The 24181-nt window shown below is 45.7% G+C and overlaps 1 protein-coding gene and 2 non-coding genes across 52 annotated transcripts; all 3 read left to right on the top strand.

Annotated features, from left to right (window-relative positions):
* The first annotated feature begins 2825 nt into the window (after positions 1-2825).
* Positions 2826-10385, top strand: LOC103649304 (uncharacterized). 50 transcript variants are annotated; one of them, XR_004856469.1, is made up of 12 exons: positions 2852-3406; positions 3550-3616; positions 3751-3839; positions 4826-4895; positions 4972-5069; positions 5362-5467; positions 7175-7295; positions 7381-7448; positions 7512-7563; positions 7633-7684; positions 7803-7958; positions 9241-10345. XR_004856469.1 is itself a non-coding variant. In XM_035965503.1 (10 exons), the coding sequence occupies exons 1-7, from the start codon at positions 3357-3359 to the stop codon at positions 7196-7198; spliced, it is 504 nt and encodes a 167-aa protein (XP_035821396.1). In that variant the 5' UTR covers positions 2852-3356; the 3' UTR covers positions 7199-7295; positions 7381-7448; positions 7803-7958; positions 9241-10345. The 50 variants fall into 50 exon arrangements, 5 of the variants coding, with proteins under 5 accessions (XP_035821396.1, XP_020404216.1, XP_035821395.1 ...); XR_004856470.1 differs by lacking the exon at positions 7512-7563 and adding an exon at positions 6945-7051 and having other exon boundaries at positions 2885-3115; positions 7564-7684; XR_004856464.1 differs by adding an exon at positions 6945-7051 and having other exon boundaries at positions 2885-3115; positions 4972-5467.
* LOC111591003 (small nucleolar RNA Z195/SNORD33/SNORD32 family) lies at positions 8863-8951 on the top strand. Its single transcript, XR_004856771.1, has one exon. It is a non-coding gene; the product is annotated as a small nucleolar RNA Z195/SNORD33/SNORD32 family (small nucleolar RNA).
* Positions 9203-9345, top strand: LOC111591065 (small nucleolar RNA F1/F2/snoR5a). Its single transcript, XR_004856828.1, has one exon. It is a non-coding gene; the product is annotated as a small nucleolar RNA F1/F2/snoR5a (small nucleolar RNA).
* Positions 10386-24181: the final 13796 nt, after the last annotated feature.

Here is a 24181-nt window from a genome sequence, read left to right as displayed (position 1 = left end):
ACCGATTGTGCGTTCACGTTAATTTTAGATGATTTTCACAAAAGTGATTCTCATATAAGCGAGCTAAAAAGCTGGACGTTTGATAGTCCACATAAGCTTCTATTAGCCAGAATCAACAAAATAGATGAAATAAACATGCCCAAAGTAGCCTCGAATTGGTTACCCAACAGGGTTAGCCCGACCAATATAATCTCGATATGGTTACCCTAATCAGCGCAACTATGACCTAAGCCCCTCCCCCACAAAACCACTAACAGAAAAATACCTAACATCCTGTTTTTAAATGTTATAAATGTATATATTTTCATATTTAATTTAACATATAATTAACATAGCAAATTTGTGATGACATATATGTGTATATTTGTAATAGCAACACTCATAGCTAGAGATGGCAATGGGTAAATACCCACCGGGTATGACTACCCCATACCCATACCCACAACACAAAAATAACCTCATCGGGTCACCCATATACACTGGCGGGTATGAATTTACCCCCATACCCATACCCATGTGGGTATGGGTCACCCATCGGGTCACCCGTACCCACAAAAGCTAAACATCTATCAAAATATTATATGATACATATGTCAAGTATATCCATCTAAATACCACTACAAAATTCCTAGCATCATTTAACCATCCATTCAACACACCAAAGATAATTGGATAAAGTAGTAACACTAGGATAGTACTACATAGCACATTACATGTTCCATTATATGGTCATTAAATTGTCGTTAAGCCTTGTATGACATTATAGCCTAAAAGATTGTTAAATAGTAAAAAAGATGGATGACTAAGTCAAAGTTCATGCCTGGGCTAAGTTTATATTGGGTATTTTGTACCCATGGGTTAACGGGTATGGGTGAAGGCGGAACGTTCTAATACCCGTTTACCCATTGGGTGAAGATTTTTGCCCAATAACGTACCCACGGGTAGAATATTTAGCCCACATACATACACTAATGGAGTAAATACCCATCGGGTATCGGGTCGCGGGTATCCATTGCCATCTCTACTCATAGCAGTAGCTAGTATATTCGCGTAAACAATACTGACCATAACCAAAACTATACTGATTCTGACAAATTTAGATAGAGAACTATACATAACCAAATTTATATTGAATTTAACAAATTTTAATAGAGAATTATACCGAGAAGACTCATGTTCAAGACACTTGTGGCTCTATTTACACGAGTCGACATTACGCGTTGCTCGAAGTAGCGAACTATAAACATGATCCATGCCTATATTAAATCTAATATAAATTATAGCTTTAATTTTCTCCAAAGTTTTATATGATTATGTATCAGCTGATATCGCTATCTAGTGTACCCGAGCTTGCTAAACACGGCTATAATAATGTGCATTTATTTGTTCCTAAAACGAATCAGGTTTTGCTCCTAAAATCCATCCGTGATAACAAAAGCCCCTTCAAACAAAGTGGCACAGACTGAACATGTGTCCTCCTGCACACAGGCCAAAGTCCGAAATTAGATAACCTATTGGAAGACACATATTTTAACCTTATTTGTTCCATGATTAAAATAGGAGTGATTTTGGTGTTCTCCGCGAGGTTGGGTTTGTCTAGAACATCTCTCACCCATTTTAAAATGGGGGTGGCAGTGGCACATCTTTCTGTCAGATGATTCCAAGCAGCCAAATCAATTAGAAAAAAAAACAACAAACAAATATAGGGTCTGTTTGTTTCGGCTTCTGGCAGCTTCTGGCCACCAAAAGCTGCTGCGAACTGCCAAACGTTCAACTTTTCAGCCAGCTTATATAAAATTCGTTGGGGCAAAAAACCATCCAAAATCAACATAAACACATAATCGGTTCAGTCGTTGTAATAGTAGGAATCTGTCACTTTCTAGATCCTGAGCCCTATGAACAACTTTATCTTCCTCCATATGTAATCGTAATGATACTTAGATTCTCTCCACAGCCAGATTCTCCCTACAGCCAGATTTTCAGAAAAGCTGGTTAGAAAAAAGCTGAACCAAACAGGCCCATAGATACGCAGTACCTGTTGGGAATTGAGAACATCACAGCCCAGCAGCCCACAGTAAAAGGTCAACAGGACAAGCAACATACTCCTAATACAGTAAGTATGAACTTTGAAAACACGCATCACCGCTAATAATACAAAAATTAAGGGGGTGCAGCAGCTAGGCGGTCTGCTTCCCCTGCCAAGCCCGTGTGGCCTTTCTGGGTGGCAGCTTCTCAAGTTCTTCAATCCCCACTCCTGTCACTGTCACATTATCAGATACATACAAGCCCTTGTGCATCTGGTATTTGACTTCCTGTGCCCTAGAAAAATGCACGCATGTTTACATCTAGGCGCCTTAAACCTCGTGTGTTTGCAGTTTCAGACGTGTGATTTGCATCGCATCCTCTTTTGCAACTGTAATTCCCACCATGTCCTAAGCTGACAGACTAACCAGCCGACACTCGGACAAGATGGAGGGTGGCCAGAGTGTGCACAATTTTAGAATTTTATTTTACACGGTTTTTTTTAATAAATAGGGAAGTTGGTGGTGATCAGTGCCTTGCTTTGTACTCCTCCTGCACTGCAATGCAAAGCGTGAGGGCCCATTTGTCTGGTCTCCATTTCCTTTCCCTTCCTGGAGTTCTTTTTAGATTTGAGTGATCGGTCGATGGATTAATAGATATCTCTACTACTACATAAGAAGCTAATGTAGACGTTCACAGAAGCTTTTGGTGCACGGTTCTGCCGAGGATCTCCGCCATCAACGCTCGCCATCGGATCGAACCATTACGCGATATCTGCACCGCCCATTGCCGAGGCCGCCATCCTCCCGCAATCCCCGCCTATTGCCTTGCCTGCCCCTTCCATCCTCCTTCCCACCCCTCCTTCCATCCTCGCCCGCGCGCTCCACACGTCCCCGCCGTCGCGCTCGCCTTTCATCCTCCTCCCCACCCCTCCTTCCATCCTCGCCCGCGCGCTCCGCACGTCCCCGCCGTCGCGCTCGCCTCCCTCCTCTTTGTTGCCTCCGCGTCGGCCTCCACCCCGCTATGACGCAAGCAAGGGCGGCGCTTGCCATGGCATCGACGGGAACCAGGCATCACTCTCCCTATCTCTCGGGTACGCGTTTATTTCATCTCTAGGGTCTAGAGTTTAGTAGCGCCGCCGCCAACATCCCCGCCGTTGCGACAAGCACCGACCGCTCGCTTCCCCCTCCCTCCTCTCGTCGGCGCCAGCGAGCCGCACGCCGTGTGTCGTGTGGGTCGGCTACCCGGGTATCGGCGCCAGCGAGCCCTCGCCCCCCATCCCCCTGCCAATCTCGGCGTCGGCGCGCCGCTCGCCATCCCCGCAGGCCACGCCCATGCCCCCCGCCTCCATAGTCCCTGTCATCGGCGACCTCAGATCCAACAGGTTGGTCTGCTTGCGCCGTGATCGCGGAAGCTACCGCGCCTTCGTCTCCGTGGATGAGGTCCTGGATTTGTGTGTCACTGGCGCGGAATGTGAGCCGCGGTTGGTTAACGATGTCGGCTTGTGTGTGTGTGTCCGTTCGTCAGGATGGTACGGGCAGGAGGATCAGGCCACCGTCGAGGAACGCGCTCTCCGCTGTGTTCCAGCAAGAAGGTGCCCAACCATTTTTTTTTGGTTCAATCTGCCGTTTCGTATTGTCCTTCGCTCATTCTTGAAGTTGAATGGTGGTGATTGTTTATGTTTTTTTATTGGTGTTGCTGGCTTGTACATTGTACTGTCTGGTTCAGATGAGGGATCGAGGGCGGCGCAGGCGGCGAGCTCGTGGGCGGAACAGACTGGTGAGAGCAAGAGGATGGATCAGGAGCTTGAGCCCCAGGTAAGCCATTCTGAAAATCTGTATCGCGCTGATTTACCCGCTTTAGGATTTGTAGTTGTCGTTCGTTTCTCAATGCGCTTGGTTATCGATACTGCTATCTCATGGTCTCAGTTCAGCTGAGTTCACTTAACTAGGACCAGCATGTGCAGTAGAAAATCTCTGGTTAATTATGGGTCCTTATAACCTCCGTTCGTTGCTTGAATTTCTCGTTATATGTGGCATGTTCATTCAAGTTGTTTACTTACAATCACATAATGCTTGCGGTGTTACATGGGACATGCTAATTTCTTTGGATGTTAGCATGTGAACTTGTGAGTCAGTTCATTGCTCATTTCATTGAACCTATGCTGCCATGCTGGTGAAGAGACAATGAAGCAGCCAGTTGGTGTTATAAACACAATACACCTCGCTCCCAGCTCCGCATTCGCCTCCGCCTCAGATCCCTACAGCGTGATGCGAGGGAACAGCAACCGTGCGGCCTCCCCATCCTGAGCACCTCAAATCCGATGCCCCTCCCCAAGCCATTCCCTCGGCCACGACAGCGACGGCAACGAGCATGGCCCCCCTCTACCACCTATGCCTTTCCATTTGTGGCCTCCGCATCGCCCCAACGTTGACCCCTCCGTCCTCCCCCTCTACTCCCAGCGCAGCGCCGGTTTTAGCTTTGGAAATTGCTGATCGATTAATTATGGGGGGAAGCGTCTCTACTTCCTTCTCGGTTGGTCAAGGTATCCCCTTCCTGTGTCCTCTCTCCTCTGTGTAGATGGCGAATTTGTGGAGTCCGAATAATCTGAATGTTCTCGCATTCTTTACATAATCCCTTGCCAATTTATGGCAAGTTTTATTTGCTCCATTTGTTTTATGGTATGATGATCTAGATCTGATGAGCCCATTCAAATTCTTTTGCCGAGCCGCCGTCCCTCTTTTTCTACTGTTTGTTTGTGCATCGGAATTGCTGGATCTATACCAAAATCTGAAAAGTGTAGGCCATACAGAGAATTAAGAAGTTGTCTTGACCTCACTGGACCCAGAGACTACTCATCACCAGAGGAAATGGTATTATGCTCTGATAATATATTCTTAAGGATTAACCATGTTATTTTCTTTTTTCTAATTGTGCTATTACATTTAGGTACAAAGACTAACATCAGCTTCTACTGTACTAAGGAGGGTGTTGGATAATCCAGCACTCCAGGACTATCAAGAGAATAATGGATTTGGAGACTTGAAGTTAAGCCTTACTGTTTAGGACTTCACTCTCCCAGTGACACCTACTTTACCTGCTGTTTTTGCTGTATCCTGGCAATATTCCTTTTTACTGTGATCCATTTCCATTTCTGTGATGTGCTCAACTTTACGTTTGGATAAAAGTTAGTAAGGTAAAGTAAACACATTCACAAATTCAAGTACTGAGAAGAAAAATTGTACGTTTCAAAGTAGTTGTCCAAGTTATGCCAACTTGCTTTTATGTAACGACAGCAAGAAAACTGATCTAAGACCTGCATTGTGGTGAATTTTGCAGCTGTCCGGCCGCGTGTACCGCGTCACCTTCACCAACCGGCTCAACGGGGCCGCAGGCGCGGTGCCGTGAAGCAGATACGGACCGCCGGGAAACTGTACCTCCACAAGTAAAATATTTATTTAGCCCTCTGTCTTTGTTTTTTTCCATATTCTAAGTTTATACCTAATAACACATTTGCACATACTTGATGCATTTGTCTATGGTATTTTCTTTTTATAAAGTGAATCATCTTGACAATGAAATAGTGCATTTATCAGTTTTGTAATGGGACATCACTCCTCAAGTATCCAGAAGGTAAACTAGATGTATTTCTCATACATCAATTGGGCAAGTCTGAGAGATAGCTGTCCCAATTTGTCCAGAAATTTATTTACCTGTACCTCCACAAGTAAAATATGTATTTAGCCCTCTATCTTTGTTTTTTTCCATATTCTAAGTTTATACCCGATGTATAAATCTACAGATACTTTCTTACCTTTGTTTAGTTACGATAAACTTTATCCATCAATTATTTTGTATACTTTTCTAACCTATGTAAATTTAGAGGTTAATTTGGACTGTTTAATATTTAAATGTTGTGGGTGGATTAAGGGGTTATTTAGTGTTTTAAGTACAAACAGAGGAGGACAATTCATGCACATACTTTAGCTTTTTATTGCAATGATAGATAATTTATATGAAGTTTAGGACTTATTTTGGATATAATATGTCAGAATGACAGAGATTCACCTGATAGGCGAGCATGAGTTCTCGCTAAAATGTAGCATTGAGTATTGACTGCAGTTCAGTAAGTAAATTAAAGCATGATAGTATTGTTGATCCAGTGAACCCTTCATCCTATATTCTCTTTGAGCTAATCTTCTTGCACCTTGATGTAAACCTTGACATATCTGATGGTTCTGCTCAGTGCTTGTGTCTTAGATTATTGCACTGACGTAATTGGAAAATGAGTAATCTGCCAGGAAGCAACATATTGTGTTTTACTGAAGTACAGTTAGTCCTGCTGTCGCACAACTTTGCTCTGATGTTTGAAAGCATAAAGTATGTTTTCCTACCATGGGAGAGGTCCAACTGATATTGCATCTGGATCTTTTGTGAAACATGATAGCACTTAGCAACGCTAGGCAGAAGATGCACTTTTGAAATGTAGTGTTGCACCGTTGCTGTCGCAATCGTTAGTTACACATATGTTCTCTATATGCTGTCAGATATCCATATCTCTTAATGGTCGTACCTACCAATTTGATTCTGATAAAAATCAATCAATCTATTAGTTACAGAACAAGCAGAGAACTCACTGTACACGGTCTCTTCTTGTACTGAACTGGTATTCAACTTCATTCAAAGAGTTCTGGTAAAGTATAAATTGTGCTAGAACTTTTGAGCTCCTTAATTTTCATGTAGTATTTTTGTTACTTGATTTTTCGCCTATCTTGCAATAGCAACTTTAACACTGAAAAAGATTGCTTATGGCCACTGGCAAGTATGAATTGATCAAATTCTCAAAACATATCATTTGCTGATTTGATGAAGCACGATTCTTACCTTATTTGTATCTAATTTGTTACATTCACTGTTTACAGCTTCTCTTGTAACATTGGATATAATGACGCTGCTACATGACTATTATTTTGACATCATAACCTACATATAAAGATTAGAGACTAATCTGTTTTTTTTCTGAACTAAGGTGTTAACACATTTCCAAATATCGAACATCTATCTTTTAGTATGCAAGCATTTTAGTTTCTCAGAGGTATACTGTTCCCCATCTCTGTATTTTATTTCATCCACTGCCCTTGCTAATTTGTAGGAAATGAACTTCCATCAGACTTGATAGACACACTACTAAAGTGGATCCCAAGCAATGATGAGGAGCTTAGGCTTCGACTGTCCTCCCGTAGCACCGCCACACCGCACGCGTCCGTGGCGGTGTATGTGTCCTGTTTGAGCTTCGCGAGCTTGTAGAAGGCACATTTCTGTCCCTACGTTTTACTTGTTTAATTTGTTTTTTTTCAGCGAACATGCATTTTGGAGAGACCAACTTGAATGTGCGGAGCAGTCGATCACACAATATTTTCATAATGGTATAGAATTCTGAATTCCTAAGCAATTTTGTAATTGCAGCTGTTCTAAGACCATTTTTGTAGTTGAATGGAAGCGATAACTAAATCAAGGATGTTCTATTTATATCGGTCTCAGGTAATTGTGAGCAGCAGTAGAGACTAAGCAGTTCTGTAATTGCATTTGTTCTAAGATCATTTTCTGTAGTTGCATGGAAGCAATAACTGAATCAAGAATGCTCTATTTATTTCGATCTCAGGTAATTCTGAATTCCTAAGCAGTTCTGTAATTGCAGTTGTTCTTAGACCATTTTATGTAGTTGAATGGATGCGATATCTGAATCAAGAATGTTCTAAGACCATTTTCTGTAATTGCAGCCATTTTGGAGGACGAACGAGCACCGGGGAGAGTCCAGGAGGAGGCAGATACTGCTGGGACATGTCCAAGCCAGTGGAGATGCAGTGGAGATGGAGATCAACATTGGCATGGAGAAGCTGTGAAACCCACCGCAGCAGAACCCCACCCAGAGGAAGGTACGAGCAACACATTATTATCTTTACCACACATCCTTGCCCATTCAGTGTATTGGCTGTTGGACGTGTTTGCACTTGTAGGTTGGATTAGGATAAAAACAATAACTGGCTGGGAATAGAGCCACAAATTTTCTTATTAGTCTTCTTCACTATAATTCTTTTTTTAGCAATGCTAGATCATCCTTCAATATAGAGCTAATGAAGCACCTGGTTTAGTATTATTAAGTTTAGATGAGTGACCCATATTTTGAAACTATTCTTGGAAAACTGCACCAATAGCCAATCTCGTTAGGAGAAACATAGACTGAGTCTTCATAATCTTTGTTTTTCCTCTGCCTTACGTCAATTTTCACCCATTATCTAAAAGCAAATGTTTTATCTTGTTCCTGAGATCCTGCTTATGTTTGTTGAGGGGTCCTCCCCTTGGCTTCTTCATTTCAAGCTTGTTGAGCACATGGCCAGATGTGGCTTGCAGATCAACGCGCCCGCCTCCGCCATCAACGCTCTCTCTACCCTCTCTCTACCAGTGGAGCAGATGGCGCGCTGGTCAACCGCCGCGGCTTGCGCCACGGGGGGCGCTGCTATCACCAGCGTCGGGGCTGGCGAGGGAGCTGGAGCGGGCGGTTCCTCGCCGCGCTTCAAGATCCAGACCTCCTCCATGACAAGCAGCCCCACCCTCCTCCCCCTCTGCTAGCTAGAAAACATCCACCCATGGCAGTCAGCAGCGTAATCCTAGGCGGCGGCCACTGCCGTCTATATAAAGTAGTCGTCCTTCGATTGTCTGCCACGCAGTTGTACCCCGTAAGCACCGTTCTTGTCTCGATCACTGGCACTGGTGAAGTGAATCTGTTTATTATCTTGTTTGGTTTCTTTGTACTCATTTCTTGAATTCCTTCCTGTTTGGGGGCGAAGTGAGGAATCTCAATCCATACACCATTCTCTGCATCACCAGATGATGATTGCCAAATTACATGCACTACCATCTGATCTCCCCAATCTCAATCTATGTTTTCTCCGTTATGTTTTTGGATGGATCTGGATCTGGTGGATCTTTCTTGGCTTGCTTTGCTTTGTTTGCTGGAGCAATCGATGTTGAAGTCGTATAATTGTGCTAAGGTTACCGGTGATTATCGCACAACAAAAATCACCATCTTTCGGCTGAGAGATTGCTGTCTTGCTCGTATTTGTTTTTTTCTACAGGTGTTTTATGAATTGCTTTTTTACTTCTTGTTTGATGTGAAATGAAATGTCATGTGGTATCTGATGCCTGGTCTCGTTTCAGTGGCCTCGCGTCTCGTAAGAGTGGCAGACAGTGATCGGCGGGTTCTTTGCGACACGGGCTGCTCTTCGACCATGAGCTTCTTGTTACTATTCCCCCGCGACATTTGTTTGGCATTTCTGTTAACGATTTTCTTTGTTTATATTACACTAAAGTCAAAGCCTGAAGCCACGTCGGCAACTGGATCTACCATTATGACATAAGCAGAAATCTAAATAACACAAAAAAATCAGGATTACTATATATTTGTGCACAAAGCCACGAAGAATTGCATGAATTGTGGACAAAGCTGAAATTCAAGGATGCTGAAAGCCTGCAGCAGACTTCTGACATGGAGAGTGTGAATCTTCTCCAAAGTGGGGGGCCATGAGATCAATGTTGCCTCGGATCAATCACAAACAAGGTTGTCTGGATACACTTCAGTTCCATATACAAGCTTCCCTGCCCAGGCAGAGCTAACTGTTGTAGGTTGCAGCAAAGGATTGGATGCAAAAGGGCGCTGGACACGTGCTCGTGTGGCCCAAGTGAGCATGCTAATCAGCCCCTTTTGGTTCCTTGCACAGCTTACGTTCAATCTGTCTCTAAGATACACCACTGTCACGGTAAGTGTTACTAAGAACTGAATGATACTTCCATATTTTAAAGCCAAACCTGGCCCAGGCACCACCCAGGCACCAGAGGCCTCCAAACGGTCAAGGATACACCACTGTCACGGTCAAGTCCTGCAGAAGCTGAAACTGATCATGGATAAGACTTTGCCTTGTGTCACAATGGGTGCATTTGCTGGTGGTCCTTGGATCAGGTTGCTCATGGGTGGTGAATGATCTGACGACTTCAGAAGAGGATAGATCTGAGATTACCTTTCATGCATGTCAAGGAAGTTAAGTAGCTGATGCCATCAAAGAAATGGAGAAACGTCAGGTGAACCGCGAGCAGAATTCCGTGGCGCATTTGTTAGCGCAGTTAGTTAGGACTCTGTTCATACAGCTGTTCGATTAAGCCAAATACCTGATTTAGTTTTATATTGGTTGTTGTCAAAGAATTTGTGAAATATTGAGGTTGATAATATATGTGGCGTTCGTTTTTATGTAATCATTGTTCACTAATATTTTGTCGAATATTTTATATTATATAGACATTACTAAGAACGTAAGGGGTCGCTCGTGCTCTGTAAAGGTACAAACAATCATGATTGTGGAGGAGCGTGACGGCGAGGGTCGATTGGCGTCCGACCACGATTTGCATGTGGCTTGTGCTCGTCGCCACCCCAATGACGCCCACCCATGTGTTCATCACCTTAATTGTTTAGATTGCTGAGTTTGGCAAGTTAGCAGCATAATCTTTCTCGAACAATCTACACTGTCTAACTGTGAAACTGGCAGATGAGTGGCTTTGAAATTTATAATCCTTCACCAAGGTGCATTGCATTTTACTCCACATGATAGATTTGTTCGATGTGTAAGGCTTTTAATGTTTATAAAAATTCTTAACTTTTAAAAGATGCTAACAAGAACACAAAATGGTAATTAGTATTTTTGAATTTTAATATATTATCATAATATGTTCACTCCGTAGCAACGCACGGGCGTTTACCTATAACACATATGTACATAAGTTTTCGTGTTATTATACGGTTCCGTTGCAACGCACGGGCACTCACCTAGTCATATATATATATATATATATAAATATATAATAGCCATGTTTTTCTTTCTTTCTTTTTATTTTTTTACAAAAAAATTGAGCTAGGAATTGATTGATTAACTGTCACTCAGTCATGCTTATTCTCTGTCAGAGATGACAGTGGTGGAGGCATACGTATGATCGTCCCGGCCCCGCCCAGTGACGACACCCGGCGTTTGTTTTCAACAATCGCCCGCGACGAGGACCGAGCAACAACCGGGACGTTTGCAACGGCGCCTTCTAGTAGAGTTGATGCCAAGTGATTCGCGTCAGAGATGGGTGCGTGTCGTACGATTGATTTGATTAATAATAAAGGTGCCTGTGATCTTTTGGTTGGTCTGGTCCTCCCTCCCTGCTCTGCTTGTGTTGCGGAGCTGCTGACGCACTTGTCAGTGTCTCCTCCTCTCTCTCTCTGTCTCTCATCATCAGAGAGAATCAGGCATATATGGGCCACAAGGCATCACCCTGCCTGGGGAAGCACGAATAGGCATCAGGCGTGGACCACAAGCCCACCCAACCATCTTTTGTTCCTGATTGGTGGTCAGCTCTTATTAGAGCCCAGCCACAATCACATGCCCAAACCCAAAAAAACTTTGGATCTGTTAGGATGACATGTTTGTTTTGGACTCGTCAACTATCCGAATTGTAGCAGGCCCATTCCATGTTGTAAGATGGGCCGAGAACTACATCAGACCCGAATTTTTTGTTTTTTAGCCCCTTTTGTGACACAAATTTACGTTTGGACCCCCAGAAATTTTATTTGCACGTTTGGACCCGATGCTCGGCGCCATAGGCTGTGGCGCCGAGGTAACACAGCTCGGCGCCACAGCCTATGGCGCCGAGCTGTGACGTGGCATGATCGGATACCTGCGCCCAGGGATGACGTGGCAGCTGACGCGGCGCCGACGTGGACCGGAGCTCGGCGCCACATATCTTGGCGCCGAGCTCCGGAGTAAAAATTACGCGCCGTCTCCTTCAGCGCGCGCCCCGGTCTCTTCTTCTCAACCGCGCGCTCTTGCCACCGCGTGCTCTCCTCCGCCGCCGCTTGCCACCGCGCTCTTGCCACCGCGCGCGCCCCGGGCGGCGCCCCGCCCCCCTGCACCGGCGGCCCGTCCCCGGCCGCACGCCGGACGCCGCAGCGCCGTCCCTCGCCGCACACTTCCTCGCCGCACGCTCCCTCCACCGTCGTCCCTCGCCGCAGCGGCGGCACCGAGCTCCATAGGTAAAATTTTAATTTTTTTAGTTAATTAGCACATTGTAAAATATATTGTTTAACTTAGCATTTTGTGAGTGATTATATAGTTAATAAATTGTTAGTATATTGGATGAAGGAAATTGTTAGTGAGTGATTATATAGTTAGTAAATTGTTAGTATATTGGATGAAGGAAAGTTAGTGAGTATATAGATATATTTGTAGCATATTGTTTAGCATACTTGTAGATATCGTGAAGTTTTCTGTGTTGGCAACCATCGTGTTGTCATTTATTTGCAGGTTATAGAAACATCACTTTATAGGGGAGGTGCTGCCAAATTTTTTATTGACAATAGTTTTTTTGTACGTAGGTGTTCTTCCGACTTGATCTTCTCTACCGTTAGCTGGACTCGTACGCGATCTCAGGTATACATTGTTTCCGACTTGTATAATTTCGTTTGATGTGTTCATTTAATATTTATTATATAGTTAATAGTTAATATATATTTATTACTTAGTAAGTTTTTAGGCTTAAGTATATAGCCATTATTGAGTTAGTAATCCATTTTTGCAATAGATGGATAGCCTAGTAACACTATACCATGGAGGAAGGGTGGAGATAGATGCTTATGGGAATGTTACTTTTGATGGTATGAAGATCGTGACCATGTTGTTCGATGAGAGACCATCTTTTGACAAGATTTTCGCTCGAGCTTGTGAGGAGATTAGTTGCGACATAAACGACCCTAGAATATCAATTCAGGGTTTGTTGTCCCATATTACATATGGAACAGTTGTCCGACGGTTGATCTCCATTACCTCAGAAGATGATTGGGTGATATATTTAAGAATTGTGAAGACGATGGTTCCACCATGTTTGGATGTGGTTGTTCAAAAGTTACCTGTTAGTCATTGCGATGGTCCAGTCGGGTTGTCTCCACAAATGCCAAATGCATCTCGTATTGAAGCTTCTTTGGTAGAGCTTCATGAAGAAGTGGTTGTTGTGCCCGATGCTCAATCGGGGCCGCACGAGTATGGGATTTCTCGTCCTCTTCCTGCCGTTTGTGGGGCTTCTAATCCGGTGGTACCCCCCCAAGAGATCCCATTGACCCAAGATCCAGTTCACGATCATCCTAGTAAGTGTCTTTGACACGTTGTTCGTATCCATCGTTATTTCGTTTGATTAGACTTTTTAATGTGGTTTTTCTTGCTTCGACCCGATGCAGGATCTCCACATATCGATAATGGTGCTTATCTTGATGTGTCTGTGTCATATAATATGGACAACATATGCAGGGCATCCAATAGTGTTGATGTTCAGATTGAGGATGAGGAGAAGCCTTATGAGGCTGCACGGGCCTTAGATTCTGATGATGACCGTCCGGTTCAAGAAATGACCGAGCAAGAAATTGAACTCATACGACGTTTGTGTCCGGAGCGTGACCCTGCAGTACATGAATTTAGCAGTCTAAGTCATTCCACCCGTGCATATGCTGAAGGACGTGATGATGAACTGCTAGAGGCTCCGGATAACGCCGACAGCATTGAGATTAAGGTAGGCTTACTTTTCAAGGACCTGCCTACACGGAGACGATGGCTACAGGAATATACTGTGAACCGCAAGAGGCCGTTCAAGGTGAGACATTCATATGAACAGCGTCGTTACGCTGTTGTATGCGAGGTGTCGGAATGTAATTGGTGGGTATGTGCCCGAAGGCAGAAGGACACCGGAAAGTTTAAGATCACCAAAATTGTAGGTCCACACACTTGTGCCCAGACAGAGCTGAGCTCTAAGCATCGTCAGTTGACATCTACCCTGATTGCGAAAAGGATATTGCGAAAAGCACATTGTTGGTTGCCATATCATGTGACGCAGACAACGCACTGGTTCCTTTGGCATTTGCTTTGGTGGAGAGGGGGAACAGAGATAGTTGGTCTTGGTTCTTGCGGCTTGTACGCATCCATGTCGTAGGCCCTGGACACGAGGTTGGTGTCATATCTGACAGACTGACAGACACCAAGGTATTCTTAATGCAGTGCAAGAGCAGATTCCTGGCTACGCACCCATGCACCACAGATGGTGCACTCGACATCTAGCAGAAAATCTTCTTCGAAAGGATCATAGCAAGGCTAACTTCCCCCTTTTTGAGGAGGTATGTCGACAGTTGGAGGTTTCGTTTTTCGAGGATAAGTTGAAGGAACTAAAAGATGCAACAAATGCTGAAGGTAAGAACTGGATTGCTGGATTGCTGAGGGAACCGCAGAAATGGACAAGGGCCTACGACGAAGGTGGCTGGCGGTTCGAGTTTCAGACTAGCAACATGGCCGAGTCATTTAACAATGTGCTCAAGGGTATACGTGGTATGCCAGTCAATGCTATAGTAACATTCACTTTTTATAGGCTTGTGGCTTGGTTTAATGATAGACACGCGCAGGCCAAGTCAATGCAGACGCGAGGGCAGAGATGGGCACCTAAACCAACATCACACCTTAATAATGCAAAGGAACGTGCCCATAGACATGAGGTACAATGCTTTGATGAGGAGTTGGGTAAATACGAGGTAACAACACTAGGCGGCATAACTTCCGACGGTGAGGTGCGACCTTCGAGGACACATGTCGTGTTACTTGATGCATTCTCGTGCGGTTGTGGTAAACCTAGACAATACCATTTTCCATGTTCTCATTATGTTGCGGCCGCACGTCATCGTAACTTTGCATTTGAGAGCAGAATACCTTCTGGGTTCAGTGTAGAGACTAGAGAGCTTAGTACGTACCTGGAGCCCTCGTTTTGAGCCATTTCTTGATGAGTCACAATGGCCAACGTACACCGGTCCGGTATACGTTGCTGATCCAGCGCATCGATGAGACAAACGTGGTAGTAGGAAAAGGAGCCGGTGCAACATGGTTATTGAGAGCACCTAGAGGGGGGGGGAATAGGTGATCCTAGGAAACTTGAAACTTAAGCCACAAAAACTTGGTGAAGTGTTAGCACAATAATCGCCAAGTGGCTAGAGAGGAGTCAAAACACAATAACCACAAGAGATCAATCACAGAGATGGCACGGTGGTTATCCCGTGGTTCGGCCAAGACCAACGCTTGCCTACTCCACGTTGTGGCGTCCCAACGGACGAGGGTTGCAATCAACCCCTCTCAAGCGGTCCAAAGACCCACTTGAATACCACGGTGTTTTGCTTGCTTTTCTTAATCCCGTTTGCGAGGAATCTCCACAACTTGGAGCCTCTCGTCCTTACACTTGAAGTTCACAAAGAAGCACAGAGCAAGGGAGGGATTAGCAACGCACACAAGACACAAGAATCAGAGTGTCAACACGCACACAAGTCGCAACAAGAGCTCGCAACACAAACCAATGAGTTCACAACTCCACTAGAGCTCTATATGCTATCACAAAGAAACGAATGCGCGAAATCGAGGTCTTGGTGCTTAGGAATGTTGTAGCAATGCTTGGTATGTTCCTCCATGCGCCTAGGGGTCCCTTTTATAGCCCCAAGGCAACTAGGAGCCGTTGAGAACATTCCTGGAAGGCAGATCTTGCCTTCTGTCGACTGGCGCACCGGACAGTCCGGTGCACCACCGGACACTGTCCGGTGCAGATCTCCTTCCTTATTTGGCGAAGCCGACCGTTGCTGATTGAGAGCCGTTGGCGCACCGGACAGTCCGGTGCACCAATGTGACCGTTGGCTCGGCCACGCGTCATGCGCGGAATCCTCGACCGACCGTTGCCCCGGCTGACTGTTGGCTCACCGGTCAGTCCGGTGCACCACCGGACAGACCGGTGAATTTTAGTCGTACGCCGTTGATGGTTTCCCGAGAGCGATGAGTTCGCCTGTGAACGGCTCACCGGACAGTCCGGTGCACCACCGGACAGTCCGGTGAATTATAGCCGTACACCGCCGTCGAAGTCCCGAGAGTAGCCTGTTCGCCAGAGCCAGCCTGGCGCACCGGACACTGTCCGGTGCTCCACCGGACAGTCCGGTGCACCCAAACCGAGCTGACTTCGGCTGAACAAAGCCATCTCATTTCCAATTCAATCTTTCCTGTTTCCAACACTTAGAACCAATACATTAGTCCATAAAAACAATGTACTAAGTCTAGAAACATACCTTTTGACAAGATTTGCACTTTGTCCACCACTTTGCATAGATTAGCATAAAAGCACTTTGTGTTGGCACTCAATCACCAAAATACTTAGAAATGGCCCAAGGGCACATTTCCCTTTCAATCTCCCCCTTTTTGGTGATTTATGCCAACACAACATAAAGCAACTAGAACAAGTGCAATAACAATGCAAATGAACACTCAAAATTGTTTTGATTCAATTTTGACATATATGGATCACTTTTTGCCACCACTTGGTTTGTTTTTGCAAATCAACCTCAAATTCCTATCTCTAAGTCAAATCCACTTGTAGAGACATAAAGAGAGGTAATGCAAAGAAATTGATCAAGAATCTCAGAAACTCCCCCTTTTTCCCATAATCAACACTTCTTCCCACAAGAGGCCAACTTTTGACAAAAGAGACAATAAAAGAGTTTTGACAACCCAAAAGCTCTAATCTACTATTTTCAAAAATTTCTCAAGTGGTAGCTGATCCATCTATTGCTTTGGCCTTTATTTCTCCCCCTTTGGCATCAAGCACCAAAACGGGATCAATCTTGGCCCTTAAACCCCATTGCCTCACCAAAATCTTCAAATAAGAATACAAAGGCAATAAGAGTAGATGAACTTGGAATAAATTACCCTCTCATCGGAGTGCAGTGGAAGTCTTTCATGGTCCAAGTCCACCTTTTCCCTTTCAAATCTCCTTTAAGACTAAAACAAGCAAACTCAAGCACACGGTTAGTCTCAAAGGGTCAAGTTGTAGCACAGCTCCCCCTAAATATGTGCATCACTTGCAAAAAGGACTTGTGAGGTCCAGGGAGTGTTTGTACAACTTGAGCACCATACATAAGCAACAAATGCAGAAGGAACATGATCAAAGGCGTAAACACATGTATGCTATAAATCAATCCAAGTTCCGCAAATCCAGGACATTTAGCTCACTACGCAGCCTGCAAAAGGTCTTTTCATCTAAAGGCTTAGTGAAGATATCGGCTAGCTGGTTCTCGGTGCTCACATGAAACACTTCGATATCTCCCTTTTGTTGGTGGTCTCTCAAAAAGTGATGCCAGATGTCAATGTGCTTTGTGCGGCTGTGCTCAACAGGATTTTCCGCTATTCGGATAGCAGTCTCATTGTCACATAGGAGTGGGACTTTGCTCAGATTGTAGCCAAAGTCCCGGAGGGTTTGCCTCATCCAAAGTAGTTGCGCACAACACTGTCCTGCGGCAACGTACTCGGCCTCAGCGGTGGATAGGGCAACGGAAGTTTGTTTCTTAGAGTTCCACGACACCAGGGACCTTCCTAAGAATTGGCACGTCCCCGATGTACTCTTCCTATCGACCTTACATCCAGCATAGTCGGAATCTGAGTATCAAATCAAGTCAAAGTTAGACCCCTTTGGATACCAGATCCCGAAGCAAGGCGTAGCGACTAAATATCGAAGAATTCGCTTCACAGCCACTAAGTGACACTCCTTAGGATCGGATTGAAATCTAGCACACATGCATACGCTAAGCATAATATCCGGTCTACTAGCACATAAATAAAGCAAAGAACCTATCATGGACCGGTATGCTTTTTGATCAACGGACTTACCTCCTTTGTTGAGGTCGGTGTGTCCGTCAGTTCCCATCGGCGTCTTTGCGGGCTTGGCGTCCTTCATCCCAAACCGCTTTAGCAAGTCTTGCGTGTACTTCGTTTGGGAGATGAAAGTGCCGTCCTTGAGTTGCTTCACTTGGAACCCAAGGAAGTAGTTCAACTCGCCCATCATCGACATCTCGAATTTCTGCGTCATAACCCTGCTAAACTCTTCACAAGACTTTTGGTTAGTAGAACCAAATATTATGTCATCGACATAAATTTGGCACACAAAAAGATCACCATCGCAAGTCTTAGTGAAAAGAGTTCGATCGGCTTTCCCAACCTTGAAAGCATTAGCAATTAAAAAATCTCTAAGGCATTCATACCATGCTCTTGGGGCTTGCTTAAGTCCATAGAGCGCCTTAGAGAGCTTACACACGTGGTCGGGGTACCGTTCATCCTCGAAGCCAGGGGTTGCTCCACGTACACCTCCTCTTTGATCGGCCCGTTGAGGAAAGCGCTCTTCACATCCATTTGGTACAACCTGAAAGAATGGTGAGCGGCATATGCTAGCAAAATACGAATTGATTCTAGCCTAGCCACAGGAGCGAACGTCTCCTCAAAGTCCAAACCTGCGACTTGGGCATAACCTTTTGCCACAAGTCGAGCCTTGTTCCTCGTCACCACCCCGTGCTCGTCCTGTTTGTTACGGAACACCCACTTGGTTCCCACAACATTTTGCTTGGGACGAGGCACCAGTGTCCAAACTTCATTGCGCTTGAACTTGTTGAGTTCCTCCTGCATGGCCAACACCCAGTCCGGATCTAGCAAGGCCTCTTCTACCCTAAAAGGCTCAATAGAAGAGACAAAGGAGTAATGCTCACAAAAAGTAACTAATCTTGAACGAGTAGTTACTCCCTTGCTAATATCACCGAATATTTGGTCGGCGGGATGATCCCTTTGAATCGTCGCTCGAACTTGGGTTGGAGGTGCCTGAGGTGCTTCTTCCTCCTCAACTTGAACATCCTGTGCTCCCCCTTGATTATGCGCCTCCACTTGAGGTACCTGTTCGTCATCTTGGATTGGGGGATACACCATAGTTGAGGAAGATGGTTGATCTTGCTCCTTTTGTTCCAGTGGCCTCACATCTCCAATTGCCATGGCGCGCATTGCGGCCGTTGGAACGTCTTCTTCATCTACATCATCAAGATCAACAACTTGCTCTCTTGGAGAGCCATTAGTCTCATCAAATACAACGTCGCTAGAGACTTCAACCAAACCCGATGATTTGTTGAAGACCCTATACGCCTTTGTATTTGAGTCATAACCTAATAACAACCCTTCTACAGCTTTGGGAGCAAATTTAGAAGTTCTACCTTTCTTCACAAGAATATAACACTTGCTCCCAAACACACAAAAATAAGACACATTGGGTTTGTTACCAGTTAGCAGCTCATATGAAGTCTTCTTGAGGAGGCGGTGAAGGTAGACCCGGTTGATGGCGTGGCAAGCCGTGTTCACGGCTTCCGACCAAAAGCGCTCGGGGGTCTTGAACTCTCCAAGCATAATCCTCACCATATCGATGAGCATCCTGTTCTTCCTCTCTACCACACCATTTTGCTGAGGTGTGTAGGGAGCGGAGAACTCGTGCTTGATCCCCTCCTCCTCAAGGAACTCCTCCACTTGAAGATTCTTGAATTCGGACCCGTTGTCGCTCCTTATCTTCTTCACCTTGAGCTCAAACTCATTTTGAGCTCTCCTGAGGAAGCGCTTGAGGGTACCTTGGGTTTCAGATTTATCCTGCAAAAAGAATACCCAAGTGAAGCAGGAAAAATCATCAACTATAACAAGACCATACTTACTTCCTCCTATACTTAGATAGGCGATGGGTCCGAAGAGGTCCATATGAAGCATCTCCAAGGGTCTTGATGTGGTCATCACATTTTTGGTGTGATGAGAGCCTCCCACCTGTTTCCCTGCTTGACAAGCTGCACAAGGTCTATCTTTTTCGAAATGTACATTAGTTAGACCTATCACGTGTTCTCCCTTTAGAAGCTTGTGTAGGTTCTTCATCCCCACATGTGCTAAGCGGCGATGCCACAGCCAGCCCATGCAAGTCTTAGCAATTAAGCATGCATCTAGACCAGCCTCTTCTTTTGCAAAATCAACCAAATAAAGTTTGCCGTCTAGTACACCCTTAAAAGCTAGTGAACTATTACATCTTCTAAAGACAGACACATCTACACTTGTGAAAAGACAATTATATCCCATTTTGCATAATTGACTAACAGATAGCAAATTATATCCAAGCGACTCAACTAAAAACACATCAGAAATAGAGTGCTCAGATGAAATAACAATTTTACCTAAACCTTTTACCTTGCCTTGGTTCCCATCACCGAATATTATTGAATCTTGGGGATCCTTGTTCTTGACGTAGGAAGAGAACATCCTCTTTTCCCCCGTCATGTGGTTTGTGCATCTGCTGTCGATAATCCAGCTTGAACCCCCAGATGCATAAACCTTCTTCTCCTTTGCCATGAGGCATGTGTGATGTTCGTTGGGGAAGAGGGATGACTTGTTGAAGACGATGGCGGCGAGTCCTTCATTGTCGGAGTCGGAGGAGGAGCAATCTGAATCCCACTCCTTTCCTAGATGTGCCTCGCCCTTGGCCTTCTTGTAATTTTTCTTCTTTTCCCTCTTGCTCCCGTGTTCCTGGTCACTTTCATTATCGGGACAGTTAGCAATAAAATGACCAATCTTACCGCATTTGAAGCATGAGCGCTTCCCCTTGGCTTTGGTCTTGCTTGGCTGTCCCTTGCGACCCTTAAGCACCGTCTTGAAACGCTTGATGATGAGGGCCATCTCTTCATCATTGAGCCCTGCTGCCTAAACTTGCACCACCTTGCTAGGTAACGCCTCCTTGCTTCTCGTTGCCTTGAGAGCAACGGGTTGAGGCTCATTGATTGGACCATTCAGTGCGTCGTCCACGTACCTCGCCTCCTTGATCATCATTCGCCCGCTTACGAATTTTCCAAGGACTTCTTCGGGCGACATTTTGGTGTACCTGGGATTCTCACGAATATTATTCACCAAATGAGGATCAAGAATGGTAAAGGACCTTAGCATCAATCAGACGACGTCGTGGTCCGTCCATCGCGTGCTTCCGTAGCTCCTTATTTTGTTGATAAGGGTCTTGAGCCGGTTGTATGTTTGGGTTGGCTCCTCGCCCCTTATCATCGTGAATCGTCCAAGCTCTCCCTCCACCAACTCCATCTTGGTGAGCAAGGTGACGTCGTTCCCCTCATGAGAAATCTTGAGGGTGTCCCAGATCTGCTTGGCATTGTCCAAGCCGCTCACTTTATGGTACTCGTCTCTACACAAGGATGCTAACAACACAGTAGTGGCTTGTGCATTTCTATGAATATGTTCATTAATAAATATAGGACTATCCGAGCTATCAAACTTCATTCCATTCTCAACAATCTCCCATATGCTTGGATGGAGAGAGAATAGGTGACTACGCATTTTGTGGCTCCAAAATCTGTAGTCCTCCCCATCAAAGTGTGGAAGCTTGCCGAGAGGAATGGAGAGCAAATGTGAATTTGAACTTTGAGGAATACGCGAATAATCAAAAGAAAAGTTTGAGTTAACCGTCTTTCGTTTGTCGTAGTCATTGTCGTCGTTGTCCTTATGAGAAGAAGTGGACTCATCACTGTTGTTGCAGTAGACGATCTCCTTGATGCGTCTCGACTTCTTCTTCCTTCCATCTTTGCGTCTATGGCCCGAGCCCGAGTCGGTAGGCTTATCATCCTTAGGCTCGTTGACGAAGGACTCCTTCTCTTTGTCGTTAGATCTAGGCATAAAACCCGAGCCCAAAGCCCTAAACCCAAAATACCCGAACTCGTACCCGTTTAGCCCGAAGCCCGTTACCCAAACAGATTCAACGGGTAACGAAATTAAATACCCGAATTAAGTTTGGGCCTAATCGGGTATTAACCCGCGGTACCCGAAGTACCCAATCTACCCGAATTACCTATAGCATCGTCCTACGAAACCTTATCCACACCCAACATCGTCTTCGGCCAACGGAATGCCTGAAGCCCAGGACGACGTAGCAACCCTCTCTCCCTGTCGGCGACTCGGTGGCCTGTCCCTGACTCCCTGCCCAGCTACAGCGGCTGAGCGGCGACTGCGGCCTGCGGCTCTCTCCCAGACCCTAGTCCCAGTCTCCCTGTCCGAGAGTCCGGTTGTTCTTGTCCAGCGGAGCGACGGCTGCTGTGCGGGCGTGCGGCTCTCTTCCTCGCTCTAGCCAGGCAGGAGGCAGCCGGCGGCACAGCACGAAAGTCCAGGCACCCCGGCACCAGCAAGCAGCAAGGCACAGAGCAATGACCAAGCCAGGCAGGATCGTAGGAGACAGCCAGCAGTCCAGCACCAGCATCCAGCAAGGCACGACTGGCTTGCTTCCCTGTGCAGCTGTGCTGCTGTTGTAGTCCGTTGTCATGAACTAAGATGGTCTCATTTCTCTGATTAGCATATTTTCACTTCGGGTGGTGGTGGTTTGTTTCATGTGTAAATTGTATCGTAACAGGGTTTTCCGGTGTTATTAGGCATCGTTTTGTGCTAATTTTATATTAGCACTAAAAAATGCATCAACTTCTCTTGGTGCATACTACCTTGATGGAATGTGTCTCAACTGTTTGTGATCATCTTGCAGGAGCATTGCAGTTGTTTATATCAGTGTTTGTAAATAAGGAATATCACTATGTTTTTTTAGTTTTCAAGAATATTCAGTCCCTGGAGGTCTGCGGTGGGCTGATTACTGATGCTGGCGTGCAGAACATCAAGAACCTGAAACTCTAACGTTACTCACTGTTTTGGGTAGTTTGATACTACCCGAACCCATACCCGAAATTACGGGTACCCGAAATTATGGGTACCCGAAATTACGGGTATGGGTTCGGGTATAGATGTTAGATACCCGAAATATAAAAAACCCAAAAAGCCCGACCCGAAATATCGGGTAAACCCGAACGCCCAGCTCTATTTGTCGTTGATCACGATTCCCTTCCCCTTAGGATCCATCTCTTCGGGCGATTAGTCCCTTTGCGAAGAGAATGGCTCTGATACCAATTGAGAGCACCTAGAGGGGGGGGTGAATAAGTGATCCTGGGAAACTTGAAACTTAAGCCACAAAAACTTGGTTAAGTGTTAGCACAATAATCACCAAGTGGCTAGAGAGGAGTCAAAACACAATAACCACAAGAGATCAATCACAGAGATGGCACGATGGTTATCCCGTGGTTCGGCCAAGACCAACGCTTGCCTACTCCACGTTGTGGCGTCCCAACGGATGAGGGTTGCAATCAACCCCTCTCAAGCGGTCCAAAGACCCACTTGAATACCACGGTGTTTTGCTTGCTTTTCTTAATCCCGTTTGCGAGGAATCTCCACAACTTGGAGCCTCTCGCCCTTACACTTGAAGTTCACAAAGAAGCACGGAGCAAGGGAGGGATTAGCAACGCACACAAGACACAAGAATCAGAGTGTCAACACGCACACAAGTCGCAACAAGAGCTCGCAACACAAACCAATGAGTTCACAACTCCACTAGAGCTCTATATGCTATCACAAAGAAACGAATGCGCGAAATCGAGGTCTTGGTGCTTAGGAATGTTGTAGGAATGCTTGGTATGTTCCTCCATGCGCCTAGGGGTCCTTTTTATAGCCCCAAGGCAGCTAGGAGCCGTTGAGAACATTCCTGGAAGGCAGATCTTGCCTTCTGTCGACTGGCGCAGCGGACAGTCTGGTGCACCACCGGACACTGTCCGGTGCAGATCTCCTTCCTTATTTGGCGAAGCCGACCGTTGCTGATTGAGAGCCGTTGGCGCACCGGACATTGTCCGGTGCACACTGGACAGTCCGGTGCACACCGGACAGTCCCGTGCACCAATGTGACCGTTGGCTCAGCCACGCGTCATGCGCGGAATCCTCGGCCGACCGTTGCCCCGGCTGACTGTTGGCTCACCGGTTAGTCCGGTGCACCACCGGACAGACCGGTGAATTCTAGCCGTACGCCGTTGATGGTTTCCCGAGAGCGACGAGTTCGCCTGTGAACGGCTCACCGGACAGTCCGGTGCACCACCGGACAGTCCGGTGAATTATAGTCGTACACCGCCGTCGAAGTCCCGAGAGTAGCCTGTTCGCCAGAGCCAGCCTGGCGCACCGGACACTGTCCGGTGCATCCAGACCGAGCTGACTTCGGCTGAACAAAGCCATCTCATTTCCAATTCAATCTTTCCTGTTTCCAACACTTAGAACCAATACATTAGTCCATAAAAACAATGTACTAAGTCTAGAAACAT

This window comes from Zea mays, chromosome 2, assembly GCF_902167145.1.
Source record: "Zea mays cultivar B73 chromosome 2, Zm-B73-REFERENCE-NAM-5.0, whole genome shotgun sequence".
Classification (NCBI taxonomy): domain Eukaryota; kingdom Viridiplantae; phylum Streptophyta; class Magnoliopsida; order Poales; family Poaceae; genus Zea; species Zea mays.
This window is presented reverse-complemented; position numbering and strand designations above follow the sequence as displayed.

Bases quoted from the DNA above. Each gene is read 5' to 3' on its own strand.
- LOC103649304 (XM_035965503.1), top strand. From the start codon at position 3,357: ATGCCCCCCGCCTCCATAGTCCCTGTCATCGGCGACCTCAGATCCAAC. The intron at 3,617-3,750 runs GTGCCCAACCAT...TGTCTGGTTCAG, and splicing joins CGCTGTGTTCCAGCAAGAAG to ATGAGGGATCGAGGGCGGCG. The intron at 3,840-4,825 runs GTAAGCCATTCT...TGAAAAGTGTAG, and splicing joins ATCAGGAGCTTGAGCCCCAG to GCCATACAGAGAATTAAGAA.